The sequence below is a fragment of the Salvelinus sp. IW2-2015 genome, unplaced genomic scaffold, assembly GCF_002910315.2.
Source record: "Salvelinus sp. IW2-2015 unplaced genomic scaffold, ASM291031v2 Un_scaffold948, whole genome shotgun sequence".
Classification (NCBI taxonomy): Eukaryota; Metazoa; Chordata; class Actinopteri; order Salmoniformes; family Salmonidae; genus Salvelinus; species Salvelinus sp. IW2-2015.
In genome coordinates this window covers 174,492-188,300 of record NW_019942660.1, presented here as the reverse complement: position 1 = coordinate 188,300, position 13,809 = coordinate 174,492, and the positions used below count along the sequence as shown (strand labels likewise).

Here is a 13,809-nt window from a genome sequence, read left to right as displayed (position 1 = left end):
TAGGAGGGCAACAACCCAGCAGCAGGACCGCTACCTCCGCCTTTGTGCAAGGAGGAGCACTGCCATAGCCCTGCAAAATGACCTCCAGCAGGCCACAAATGTGCATCCGTCAGAAAAACAACACAATACTAATGTTTTAATTTAGGAAGAGTTCAGAAATCAATATTTGGTGGAATAACCCTGATTTTCAATCACAGCTTTCATGCGTCTTGGCATGCTCTCCAACAGTCTTTCACATTGATGTTGGGTSACTTYATGCCACKCCTGGTGCAAAATTCAAGCAGCTCGGCTTTGTTTGATGGCTTGTGACCATCCATCTTCCTCTTGATCACATTCCAGAGGTTTTCAATGGGGTTCAGGTCTGGAGATTGGGCTGGCCATGACAGGGTCTTGATCTGGTGGTCCTCCATTCACACCTTCATTGACCTGAGAGTTGTAGCTATAGTTATAGCTCTCTTGCTCCTCCCATTGGCATTCTGTGGGTAGTACAACTCATTTGCGACTTTTTCTAGGCTCATAATCTGAGGAAGCAACTGCGTCAGATCTACAAATCAATGAGCTAAAGACGTATCCATTTGGTTTGCAAATCAGTGAACCTGCGCCGCATTCACTTAATTCGATGCATACGGAAAAACAGATTGACGCATATCAAATTACCCAGCTGCCATTTAGAAACAAATCGTCAAAAAAAGGTAATAATTTAAAAAATGTCTTCTGGCTGTTTAAAATTGGCCACGTCGGGAAAATAAGGACATGGACATAMATTTTGTTCAGGTTAACACCATTAGGTTTATACCAGTGTGCGCTCTGGATTTACCAACGGACAATCTGACAACTCTCTGAATTTACGAACGCCGAGAAGGCACTCTGAGCGCACACTGGCACTCCAGATTGAATTGACGTTGGTGACTTTGTGTTGGTGGGCAACATTTTATTAGGCTTTTTTTGCCGACGATTAGTGACACTGGCCCTATTCAACGGGTGTTGAGCATTCGTAAATTCGTCAGTTATTCTGCGCTCTGCACACTCAGACGAGAGTGCTCTGAAATTGGAGTAGATAGCCAGAGTGAATTTACGAACGCAGCCTAAAAGGAATTTATAGCATGTAGTATACTCATTAACTATGTAGTATACYGTATGTTAGTATGGGTATTTGAACACAGCTTTACTCTCTGGGGGGCCATCTGTCCTTTAAAAACGAACAATAGACGGATGAAGATGAGAGGAACAAAATAAAAACCATGATAAATATTATAAATCTACATCAAAAGACAATTTACCATTGGCTCGAGGCCCAGAATTGACCTGCAAACTGTACAGAATAAATACAAATATGTAATGTATGCCAGTAGAAAGGAGAATGTCAAGATTCAGACGGAAATAAGAACAATTCTACACAAAGCACAGCGATCGCTAGCGCATTTGAAATAAAGTTGCTTCTGGAATGACAACTAATGAAACTTTATTTACATATCGATTGTATCCATGGAAACACATTAAAAATGACATTTTATCATGATATAGTCAACGAAAACAATTCAAATAACTATCTAGCCTATTAAATATAAAAAACATAAAGCATAATAACCTATCATAATAACACTACCTGCGAGTCTCTTTGACCATGATCTCTGCTCATTGTCAATTTGCTTGTAAAGCATACACAAGACAGATGCCCAAGGTAAGAAGATGAGGTTGATGGAGTAGTCTGGATAGACTGGAATCGTTGCGCACTGGGTCCGAATTTCTGGCAACTGTGCATACTCAAATTAATWAAAATAATGTTGCCTACTGTCCTACATGGTTCTTCCCTAAAACAGTTGTAATTCACTGATTTCTGGTAAGATCACGTTAGAAACATGGAAACCGATGAGAAATAGGGTCACTTTCTGAATTACAGTAAATACTCAATTGTCAGCCTGCAATGCAAAGGTGACTGCATTGAACCATGTTAAAACGGTATATGAAACAATTCATGCAGCCAACTTTCACAGAATATCACAGTGCAACTTTGGAAGTAAAGCATATTAAACCATTTCATCACAGGACAAAAAATAGTAGAAAATGTAATTAAGTTTTACAACATAATTATACAATTGAGTCAAGTTTTATTATCAGTCTTCACATAATTAATTAAACACACACACACACACACACACACCCTAGTTACAACCTCACATGATAGCAGGGACAAAACATCAACAATTATTTTTCAAACAATTATCTGTACATGGTTATTTTCACCATCAAAAACGAGTAATCCTGGAGAAAAGAAGCTCGTCGAATGATTGACAAAGAAAAATACATTTACAGTTACAGTTCACAGGGTTTCACTACGGTGGTCATTTAGACTTCCTTCTCTTAGCCTGGGTAGGGCTGGCACCCGTTTCTGAAAGGACACAGAGAGAGAGAGAGGGGGACATGTTTGATGAGACAAATACCTTTACAATAAAGCCGTAAACTATATGTAAGAGTAAGTTATGTATGAGAGTGTTTGTGCTCTAAATCAGTGGGAAGTGTGCGTGCATGCGTGTGTACCTTTAGCAGCAGCACTGGTTCCAGGCCTGGCCGGTCTCTTCCTCTGCATGCTGTCTGCCACAGTCTCCTCCTCCACCTCCTTGTCGGMCCGCGAGCTCCGTCTGCTAGGACCCTTCGACTTCTCCACGGCAGCCCTGATAGATGCCCGACAGAAAACAGAGCCAGAGACACRACAGAGGAGATAGAAAAGAAAAGCAGGAGAGGTCAGTTACAAAGATAAAAGAAGAAACTACAGTAGCTACTCAGTAAAAGTTATTCCTTCAAGTTGGGAAAATCGCTTCGGAGTGGGCTGTTTTTCCTCGTCTATTTTTTTAATTTAACCTTTAACTAGGCAAGTCAGTTRAGAACAAATTCTTATTTACAATGATGGCCTACCACGGCCAAACCCAGAYGACGCTGGGCCAATTGTCCCTTATGGGACTCCAAATCACGGCCGGTTGTGATACAGCCTGGAATCGAACCAGGGTCTGTAGTGACGCCTCAAGCACTGAGATGCAGTGCCTTAGCCGCTGCGCCACTCGGGAGCCTGTCTACAACAGATACTGTCCGTCTACACCGTAAATAGTATCCGATAGATAACAAAATGGTGGACACGACAGGGCTGCTGCGTGCGTCCTGGCAGTGCTCACGTGTAAATACATACCTTGAGACTAAGTTAACGTGTGTCTTTCTTTTCTTTGCCCATCTGTGATAGAAGTGGAAAAACAGCAGTCAACTAAACTGTGATGATGCTTAACAAACATGGTTTTAGTCCCCCAACATACTCTTAGTGACAATCATCCCCAGAAGAAAAATATCAGACATGGCCATATTCATACTTAATTAGTACAGTTGTTCTTATGCAGTGGTAGTACTTGTCGTCAAAAGACGTTTGGATATAGTTTACATGCTAAGCATACATGCACTATATATCACAAAAGTGAGTACACCCCTCACATTTTTGTAAATATTTGAGTATATTTTTTCATGTGACAACACTGAAGAAATTACACTTTGCTACAATGTAAAGTAGTGAGTGTACAGCTTGTATAACAGTGTAAATTTGCTGTCCCCTCAAAATAACTCAACACACAGCCATTATTGTCTAAACCGCTGGCAACAAAAGTGAGTACACCCATAAGTGAAAATGTCCAAATTGGGCCCAATTAGCCATTTTCCCTCCCCGGTGTCATGTGACTCGTTAGTATTACAAGGTCTCAGGTGTGAATGGGGAGCAGGTGTGTTAAATTTGGTGTCATCGCTCTCACACTCCCTCATACTGACTGGTCACTGGAAGTTCAACATGGCACCTCATGGCAAAGAACTCTCTGAGGATCTGAARAAAAKAATTGTTGCTCTACATAAAGATGGCCTGGGCTATAAGAAGATTGCCAAGACCCTGAAACTGAGCTGCAGCACRGTGGCCAAGACCATACAGCGGTTTCACTGGGCAGGTTCCACTCAGAACAGGCCTCGCCATGGTCGACCAAAGAAGTTGAGTGCACGTGCTCAGCGTCATATCCAGAGGTTGTCTTTGGGAAATAGACGTATGAGTGCTGCCAGCATTGCTGCAGAGGTTGAAGGGGTGGGGGGTCAGCCTGTCAGTGCTCAGACCATACGCTGTACACTGCATCAAATTGGTCTGCATGGCTGTCGTCCCAGAAGGAAGCCTCTTCTAAAGATGATGCACAAGAAAGCCCGCAAACAGTTTGCTGAAGACAAGCAGACTAAGGACATGGATTACTGGAACCATGTCCTGTGGTCTGATGAGACCAAGATAAACTTATTTGGTTCAGATGGTGTCAAGCGTGTGTGGCKGCAACCAGGTGAGGAGTACAAAGACAAGTGTGTCTTGCCTACAGTCAAGCATGGTGGTGGGAGTGTCATGGTCTGGGGCTGCATAAGTGCTGCCGGCACTGGGGAGCTACAGTTCATTGAGGGAACCATGAATGCCAACATGTACTGTGACATACTGAAGCAGAGCATGATCCCCTCCCTTTGGAGACTGGGCCGCAGGGCAGTATTCCAACATGATAACGACCCCAAACACACCTCCAAGACGACCACTGCCTTGCTAAAGAAGCTGAGGGTAAAGGTGATGGACTGGCCAAGCATGTCTCCAGACCTAAACCCTGTTGAGCATCTGTGGGGCATCCTCAAACGGAAGGTGGAGGAGTGCAAGGTCTCTAACATCCACCAGCTCCGTGATGTCGTCATGGAGGAGTGGAAGAGGACTCCAGTGGCAACCTGTGAAGCTCTGGTGAACTCCATGCCCAAGAGGGTTAAGGCAGTGCTGGAAAATGATGGTGGCCACACAAAATATTGACACTTTGGGCCCAATTTGGACATTTTCACTTAGGGGTGTACTCACTTTTGTTGCCAGCGGTTTAGACATTAATGGCTGTGTGTTGAGTTATTTTGAGGGGACAGCAAATTTACACTGTTATACAAGCTGTACACGCACTACTTTACATTGTAGCAAAGTGTMATTTCTTCAGTGTTGTCACATGAAAAGATATACTCAAATATTTACAAAAATGTGAGGGGTGTACTCACTTTTGTGATATACTGTATATATACACACAAAAAAAGGTATGTGGACACCCCTTCAAATGAATGGATTAGACTATTTCAGCCACACCTGTTGCTGACAGGTTTATAAAATTGAGCACACAGCCATGCAATCTCCATAGACAATCATTGGCAGTAKAATGGCCTTACTGAAGAGCTCAGTGACTTTCAACATATTTGGTATTTAATTAGGATGCCCATTAGCTGTTGCAAAAGCAGCAGCTACTCTTCCCGGGGTCCACACAAAACATAATACAGAATGACATAATACAGAACATCATTAGAGAAGAACCACATCCATTTTTTAAAAGGCACACGTAGCCTAATCAATCAATACATATAAACTATCTAGGTCAAATAGGGGAGAGGCACTGTGCCATGGGGGCTTAATCTGTTTTTTTAAACCAGGTTTGCTGTTTATTTGAGCAATATGAGATGGAACGGAGTTCCATGCAATATTGGCCTAAAAAATACTGTACGCTTTCTTGAATTTGTTTTGGATTTGGGGACTGTGAAAAGACCCCTGGTGGCATGTCTGGTGGTGTAAGTGTGTGTGTCAAGAGCTGTGTGTAAGCTTACTATGCAAACAATTTGGGATTTTCAACACAYTAATGTTTATTATAAAAAGAAGAAGTGATGCAGTCAGTCTCTCCTTAACTCTTAGCCAAAAGAGACTGGCATGCATAGCATTTCTATCAGCCCTCTGATCCACAATATGGCAGAKGTTGAAAAGCCATAACGTACATTTTTCAACAACAGGTTATGGTCAATAATATCAAAGGCTGCACTGAAATCTAACAGTACACCTCCCACAATCTTATCAATTTTTTGCAACCAATCATCAGTCATTTGTGTCGGTGCAGTGCCCTTCTCTATAAGCATGCTGAAAGTYTGKTGTTMATTTGTTTACAGAGAAATAGCAYTGTATTTAGTCCACACAATTTTTTTCCAAAAGCTTGCTAAGAGCTGGCAGCAAGTTTATAGGTCTGCTGTTAGAACGAGTAAAGACCACTCTTGGGTAGCGGAATTACTTTGGCWTCCCTCCAGGCCTGAGGACAAACACTTTCTTCTAGGCTCAGATTAAGATATGACAGATCGGAGTGGCTATAGAGTCAGCTACCATCATCAGTAGCTGTCCATTGAAGTTGTAAATTCCAAGAGGTTTGTCATTATTGATCAATAACAATTTTTCCACCTCTCCCACACTAACTTTACAAAACTCAAACTTGCAATGCTTTTCTTTCATWWTTAGTTTTTTTATGTATGAATATGGTTGCTCACTGTTCATTGTTGGCATTTCCTGCCTAAGTTTGCCCACTTTGCCAATGAAGTAATCATTCAAATAATTGGCAACATCAAATTGTTTTGTGATGAATCAGCCATCTGATTCGATGAAAGATGGAGTTGAATTTGTCTTTCTGCCCATAATTTCATTTAAAGTACTCCAAAGTTTTTTATCCATCATTCTTTATATYACTGGTCTTGGCTTCATAATACAGTTTCATCTTTTTGTTGAGTTTAGTCACAAAATGTCTMATTTTGCAGTAAGTCAGCCAGTCAGATGTGCAGCCAGACTTATTAGCCACTCTTTTTGCATCTCTTTCAACCAGTTTTTCAATTCCTCATCAATCCATGGAGCCTTAACAGTTCTAACAGTCAGTTTCTTAACAGGTGCATGTTTATCAATAATTGGAAGAAGCAATTTCATAAATTCATCARGTGCAGCRTCTGGATGCTCCTCATTAATCACATCAGMCCAACACATGTTTTTAACATMATCCACAAGAGTCATARCAAAATCTTTTGTATGATACACTATTTTATACACTATTTTAGSCCCAGTTGTTGGAACTTTGGCTTCCTGGAAATAGCCATTGTATTGTGATCATTGCATCCAAAAGGTACAGATACAGCTTTARAACAAAGTCCTACAGTATTAGTAAACATGTGTTTGATACATGTGGATGATCTTGTTCCTGTAGTGTTTGTRAACACCCTGGTAGGTTGATTAATAAGATCTTCTCTAAGCATTACAGGGATATGGCTCTGAATATATACAGCAACACCTCCCTCATAAGCATTTCTGTCTCTTCTATAGATGTCATATCCTTGTATTGCTAGTGCTGTATCATCAAATGAATTATCTAAGTGAGTCTCAGAAATKGCTAATATATGAATGTTATCTGATGTTAGCAAGTTATTGATTTCATGAACCTTATTTCTAAGGCTACATATTTTCAGCCCTTTCCTAGGTATCTTATCAGAGATAGACATAATATGGAAACAAGAAAATAAAGCCAGATAAAAAAATATACATTCAGTTGTCGATTAATCAATTGGTGTGTGTGCGCTGCAGGGTTGAGGCTASGAACCCATAGGCTTGGCTCTCTCAACCCTTCCAGACTTCTGGGAGGGAGGGYGGACAATGAGCCTGTCGTAGCGGATGTACGCAATGTCCCCACGYGCTCTGGCAGCTTTCATGGCTGGGATCAGTTCTTTCCTCTTCTGGCACACAGCTTCAGGATTGTCCTGGTTAAGATATACGTTCCTCTCAAGTTCCTGACTCTTTCCAGAACAGCTACCTTGTCMTTGAACCTCAGGAACTAGACCACTATYGGCCTGGGCCTATCACCTGGGCCAGCGGTGGGTTTTCCAGTCCTGTGGGCGCGCTCCACCTCAATCTTCCTGTGGTCCATCTTCAATTTCTCAGAGATCATTTCCCTCACTTTGTCCTCAAGACTCCACCCAGGTCTCAGGTGGAGATTCTGCAATTCCGTCCACAACCATGTTGTTTCGCCTTGATTGTCCCTCGAGATARTCTGATTTATCTGTCATTGTTATCATGGTTTCACACACAGAACTGATGKCCTCTCTCAATGACTTACAGATTGCTGTCATCTTGCCGTTCTCCTGTTTCAACTCGTCGAGCTGACCCTGCGAGAACTGCAAACTGTTCTTCAGGTCGTCCATTCTTTTATTAGTAGAATCSACCAGTTTTTGGACAAAAAACTTGAAGCTATTTTCTTGTTGTTGTAACAACTGCTTGTAGGTCTCTTTTTGTTCRTTTAAAAGATCATTCACGCGTGATAGAGAGACACCAATGGCACTGTCCTCAACGGTACACCCGCCGGCTTTGGTCWTTGTCATGGTAGCTAGCAACGTATGTTAGGCTGTTACTCCTCGCAGTTCCAGACAGGGCAGGTCACGGGGAAGATTGAAAACAACAAACAGCAGGGATCTAGACAGCCACAAACCCGGGACAATCCGCGGTCCCAGCCACAATGGCTAATCGGGTCGCAGGCTGCGTTCAAGAACACCTCGCTAGCTTGATGTCTAGCTAGCTAGCAGCTAGGCTWGCTGCGACGCCAAATAGCTCCTCAGACCCGTCCTTGGTCGGCAGGATCACTGGAAAGATACAAGCAGTCCCAGCAAATGATGCCAACTGCGTCGCGGGATCCAACATAAGAAGCTAGGTAGCTACCGAGAACTTTCCAATATACTTTAAACAGCAAACTTTCCAAACAAACAAAACCGAGCTCTTTCCCGTGGCTGCTCCCGTGGTCTATGGCTGCAGAAAATAGTAGAAGTGGCACTGTCATAGGATGCCACCTTTCCAACAAGTCAGTTCGTCACATTTCTGCCCTGCTAGAGCTGCCCCGGTCAATTGTAAGTCCTAATATTGTGAAGTGGAAACTTCTAGGCGCAACAACAGCTCAGCCGCAAAGAGGTAGGCCACACAAGCTCAGAGAACAGAACCGTCGAGGTGTCCACATACATTTGGTCATGTAGTGCACCAAGTGGCTCATCGATTTTCCTCATGTACCCCTCCTGCCCTGGCCAACCAAATGAAYTCCCTGAGTTTCAGTAGTTACAAATGTCGAAGCATTTCTGTTTATATACATGGAACTTACTGTAGACTAGGCCAATTACTAACAAATACTTAAAGAATACTGATGGTAACCTTTTACAGGCAATGGAATAACATAATTACCTCTGGCATGCCAAGTATTTCTTTCATACTGACATTTTGTTAGTTTGAAATATGTCTTGAGAACCTCACCCTTGTTCAGTTACAGTGGCAACTTCTTCTGCTGTAGAAGGAAAAAAAGACAAACAAAAAAGTTACTAAATATCACAGCAAGCTGCATGTTAYGTTCACGGCATACAGTGCATCATATAAAAGTATGGTCCCAGARCTGTACAAGTATCTCATAGCAAGATTTTTCAGATTTGGTCCCAGACTATAACRTTATTTAATACTGTATATACAAAAGTATGTGGACACCGCTTCAAATTAGTGGATTCGGCTATACAACACACGTTGCTGACAGGTATATAAAATCAAGCACACAGCCATATAATCTCCATATACAAACATTGGCAGTAGAATGGCCTTACTGAAGACCTCAATGACTTTCAATGTGGATCTGTGATACAATACCACCTTTCCAACAAGTAGGTTTGYCAAATGTCTGCCCTGCTAGAGCTGCCCTGGTCAACTGTAAGTGCTGTTATTGTGAAGTAGAAATGTCTAGGCGCAACAACGGCTCAGCCGTGAAGTGGTAGGCCACACAAGCTCAGAACGGGACCGCCGAGTGCAGAAGTGSGTAAAAATTGTCTGTCCCCGGTTGCAACACTCACTACCGAGTTACAAACTGCCTCTGGAAGCAACGTCAGCAGAAGAACTGTTAGTCTGGAGCTTCATGAAATGGGTTTCCATGGCCGAGCAGCTGCACAGAAGCCTAAGATCACCATGGTCAATGCAATGCGTCAACTGGAGTGGTGTAAAGCTTGTCGCCATTGAACTCTGGAGTAGTGGAAACGGGTTCTCTGGAGTGATGAATCACGTTTCACCATCTGGGARTCCAATGGACGAATCTGGGTTTGGCGGATGCCAAGAGAACGCTACCTGCATACAATGACATTCTAGAAAATTCTGTGCTTCCCCAAACTGTTGCCACAAAGTTGGAAGGCCCTATCTCACTTCAGCATGCACAAAGCGAGGTCCATACTAAAATGGTTTGTTGAGATCAGTCTGGAAGAACATGACTGGCCTGCACAGAGCCCTGACCTCAACCCCATCGAACACCTTAGTGGAAAGCCTTCCCAGACGAGTGGAGGCTGTTATAGCAGCAAAGGGGGGACCAACTCCATATTAATGCYCATGATTTTGGAATGAGATGTTCGACGAGCAGGTGTCTGCACACTTTTGTTMATGTAGTGTAACTTGTSCTTCTATGCTGTAGTTGTTACATTTTATGGTGCCCTCWAGATATACCACAATCTTTGCATATATTCCATTTATACTCTGTTACCAAGTCATATTATGTCCTTACCATGTCATTAGGGTCCGGAGCATCCACCATTTTGTTAAAGATCAGTTAGTGTGACAGTACTTACCAGTCTTTTCAGTAGCAGAAGGCTCCTCTTGCTGTAGAGCTTCAGGTTGGATTGACACTGGGAGGAAGATGGCGGAGATTGTTATTATCAATGAATGGTCGATATGTGGGGGATACGTTACTCAATCATGGATTGATATGTACCTGGGGTGATCTGGGTATTCTCCGAAGGTGCTGTGGCCTCTGGTGGAGCTGGCTGGCTTGGAGGCTCCATGGCTGTGGGGACAGGCTGAGCCACAGTAGGGGTAAGGGCCACTGGGGAGGATATGGCTGAGGAGTCCCTAGGTGAGTTGGAGGGTCCAGTGGTGGCAACAACAGGAGATGTAGATGGGGCCAGATTTGGTATCGGGACTGGGGCTGAAGGAGGAGCCGGATCAGGGAGAAATGTAGCAGTGGTAGGAACAGGGGCAGTAGTAGTGATTGGGGTGGTGACAGGGACTGAGACTGGCGGAGGGGTGGTAGGTTTAGCGGCTGGGGCAGGAACAGGGGACTGGGCTGGTGTAGCAGGTCGAGCATGAACAGGAGTTGATACGGGAGGAGGAGTGGTGACTTTCTGAGCAGCAGCAGAAGTAGTCTGAGTCTGTGCTCCAGACACTGTGGCCTCAGTCTGGGTGAGAGATGCAGGGGATGTATGAATGGGCACACCCCCAGCGTTCAGACCTGTCTGGTGCTGGTAAGCCCCTCCTAAAGTCTGGGCTGACCGTTCCTTAGAAACCTGCTGGGAATCTGGTGGACTGCTCACTGGTGCAGAGCCAGGAGCCTGGAAAGGCTTGCCCTGGGCAGCCAAGGAGGGGGAGCATGGAAAAGGGGGCCCTAGGGGCTGCTGGAAGGGAGACGAGGCAAACGTAGAGGCCGTGGGATAGGGGCTTTGACGRCGGGAAGGCTGCCCAACTGGCGGGCTAGATTTATGTCCGGTGAGCGCCTCACCAGAGGTCTCTGGCTTGGGAGTGGTAGGGCTTTGCTGCTGGGGAGGAGGCAAGTTACTAACAGGGACAGGGGAAGCCTGTCTACTGGCCATCTGGACCTGCTCAACTAGCGTTCGGGCAGGCTGGGTGCCGGCCACACTGACCACAGAAGCCTGGGTCCAGGCAGAGCCTGTGACTGGGGCTTGGGCCTGGGTTGGAGCGGTGGTGAGCTGGATATTAGTGGTGGACACCTGTATGGGCCCTACCATGGTGATCGGCCGGGACACCATTGTGGTGTTGGGGGCCACAGAAGCAGCGGGGACCTGGAAGATTGGGGTACCGGTATTAATAAACACAGGCGTGGTAATGAATTGGGGCCGGGGGGCAGTGGTCTGCTGGCTGAGCTGCTGTGGTCTGATGTTCTTATTGGGCATGGCCACCATAGTGGAGACGATGGCTGGGGGTGCCTGAGGGGTGGAACTGATAGGGTTGGAGGTGACAAATACGGTTATCTGGTTGGGGGAGATGGTGGCAGAGGACGCAGGGATCTGCAGGACTGTGGAGACACTGGCCAGGGGTTTAGGGCTGGGGATTAATTTGGGACTACCTGCAGGGTTTGAGTTAGGGTTTGGGCTGGGGGAAACGTTGAGGCTGGGACAACTGTGACTGACTGTGGCTGTGTTGGGGCTAGYGCCCACATTGACACGAAGACTGGGAGTAGGGTTTAGAGTAGGGTTGGGGCTAGCAGTCAGGTTTAGATTGGGGCTAGGGCTGTGATTAGCATTAAGATTGGGGCTTCCTTTAGGCTGCAGATTAGGACTACTGGCTGGATTCGGGAGTTTGGGGCTGGGGGTTGAGCTGGGCTTGGGTTTAGCTTCTGGCTCGTTCACAGCAGCACCAGTAGTAGCRACAGCAGTAGCCCCGACATCCGAGCTATCAAAAGCACTGGATGAGTTCTCTTGATCAATGGAGGCTTTAGTGCTCTCCTTGCAGACAGTATCCCCAGCTGGAGCACTCTGAGTGGGCCTGGCAGGCACGCTGGGGGTGGCTGCGTTATCCAGCAGCTGGTTAAGCGAGGTAGGAGCATCCCTTAGAGCAGGAGAGGCATCATATACAGATACAAACTCCTGCTGAGGAGCCATCTGTACAGGCTGCCTCTCCCCTGCTACCATTGTGCGCTCAAGCCCAGCTTTAGCCTCCTGAGGAGTTGGGACACGAAGGCTAGCCATCCGGGGGGCGGAGAGCTCCCTCAAAGGCTGGGGCATCTGCCGCTGCTCTACACCTGCCATTCCCTGCCCTTCCCTGGGCATCTCAGCTGTGTTATCCTGGAACCCCTGGAAGGGGCTCTTGATCTGATGGGTCTCCAGGCCCACCCCAACCGCGAGTGGGAGAGAGACCGCGCTAGGAGGCACTGGGGTAGGGCTCAACATCATGGTCTGCCCTGTCTGGGGGTTGACCATGTGTTGCTGGTGAGGGGAGGTTARGGCAATCTTAGCCCCCTTTTGCCTCCCCGGGCTGGGGTTAGTGGCTTTGCGGCTGGAGGCAGGACTGGATCTGCGGCTGTTACTGGGACTGGCCCTTTTAGCCTGCCCTCCTCCAGACTGCTTGTCCTGTTTCCCTTGGCCCAAGTTGGCCGCTCCACTGCCTGTAGGGAAAGACTGCTGACCATTGTTAGAGTTACCTCCACCACTTCCATTGTTGCTGGACATAGTTAGGCTGGGAGGGGCCTGCCCTATGGCTTTGAGAGTGGTGGGGTTGAGCCCACCCTGCTGTTCAAAGCCCCGGCTGAGGTTGGGCTGCCTGGGGGGCAGAGGGATGTTGATCTTGGGGGGAAACAGGCCTGCGATGGAGGCGTTCAGCCTCTCAGGGGAGAGGTTGATCTCAGAGGGCTCAGTGCTGGGAGGACGGTTGGTAGGTGTGAGAGGGTGGTGGTAGGGCCTGGGACTGGCCCGGTTGGGTGTTTTGGGCCTGGAGCTCTGGGAAGTTGTGGGGACATTAGGGAAGTGGAGGCCAGGCATGGGGCCACCCTGCAGGGGCTGAGGGGGCATCTGTTGCTGGGGACTGGCTCCAGGGTGCTGGGGCATGGGCGAGGGGCTGGGGCCCTGCTTCATCATGTGGGCGTTTGTGCCCTGGTTCACCACCATCTGTTGGGCTCCATTCCCAGACTGCATCCCCATCTCCTGGCCTCCTGGTCTGTCCTGCAGGGAGTGGGGCCCTCCAGGGGTGTCCTCAGCCCCCGTTCCTTGGGAACCAGGCCCTGCCTCAGGGTGAGACATCCGCCGGGCTGCCCCAGCCATCTACATAGGTAGGGATAGATGATATACACACCCCAGGGAATTAACAGGCATAGAATATTAACAAGACAATAACAATAAATATGATATAATTCAATATAATTCAAACATCGATCAGATAGT

The 13,809-nt window shown here is 46.3% G+C and overlaps 1 protein-coding gene across 1 annotated transcript in view; it reads right to left on the bottom strand.

Annotated features, from left to right (window-relative positions):
- Positions 1-1,445: 1,445 nt before the first annotated feature.
- Positions 1,446-13,809, bottom strand: part of LOC112069250 (nuclear receptor coactivator 6-like) — a 44,105-nt gene continuing 31,741 nt past the window's right edge. Inside the window, exons 15-20 of the mRNA XM_070438469.1 lie at positions 10,632-13,689; positions 10,489-10,545; positions 9,149-9,179; positions 3,182-3,223; positions 2,539-2,672; positions 1,446-2,389 (exon numbers count right to left, since the gene is read on the bottom strand). Coding sequence (XP_070294570.1) covers positions 2,343-2,389; positions 2,539-2,672; positions 3,182-3,223; positions 9,149-9,179; positions 10,489-10,545; positions 10,632-13,689 — 3,369 coding nt within the window. The 3' untranslated portion in view covers positions 1,446-2,342. The remainder of the gene's footprint in view (positions 2,390-2,538; positions 2,673-3,181; positions 3,224-9,148; positions 9,180-10,488; positions 10,546-10,631; positions 13,690-13,809) is intronic.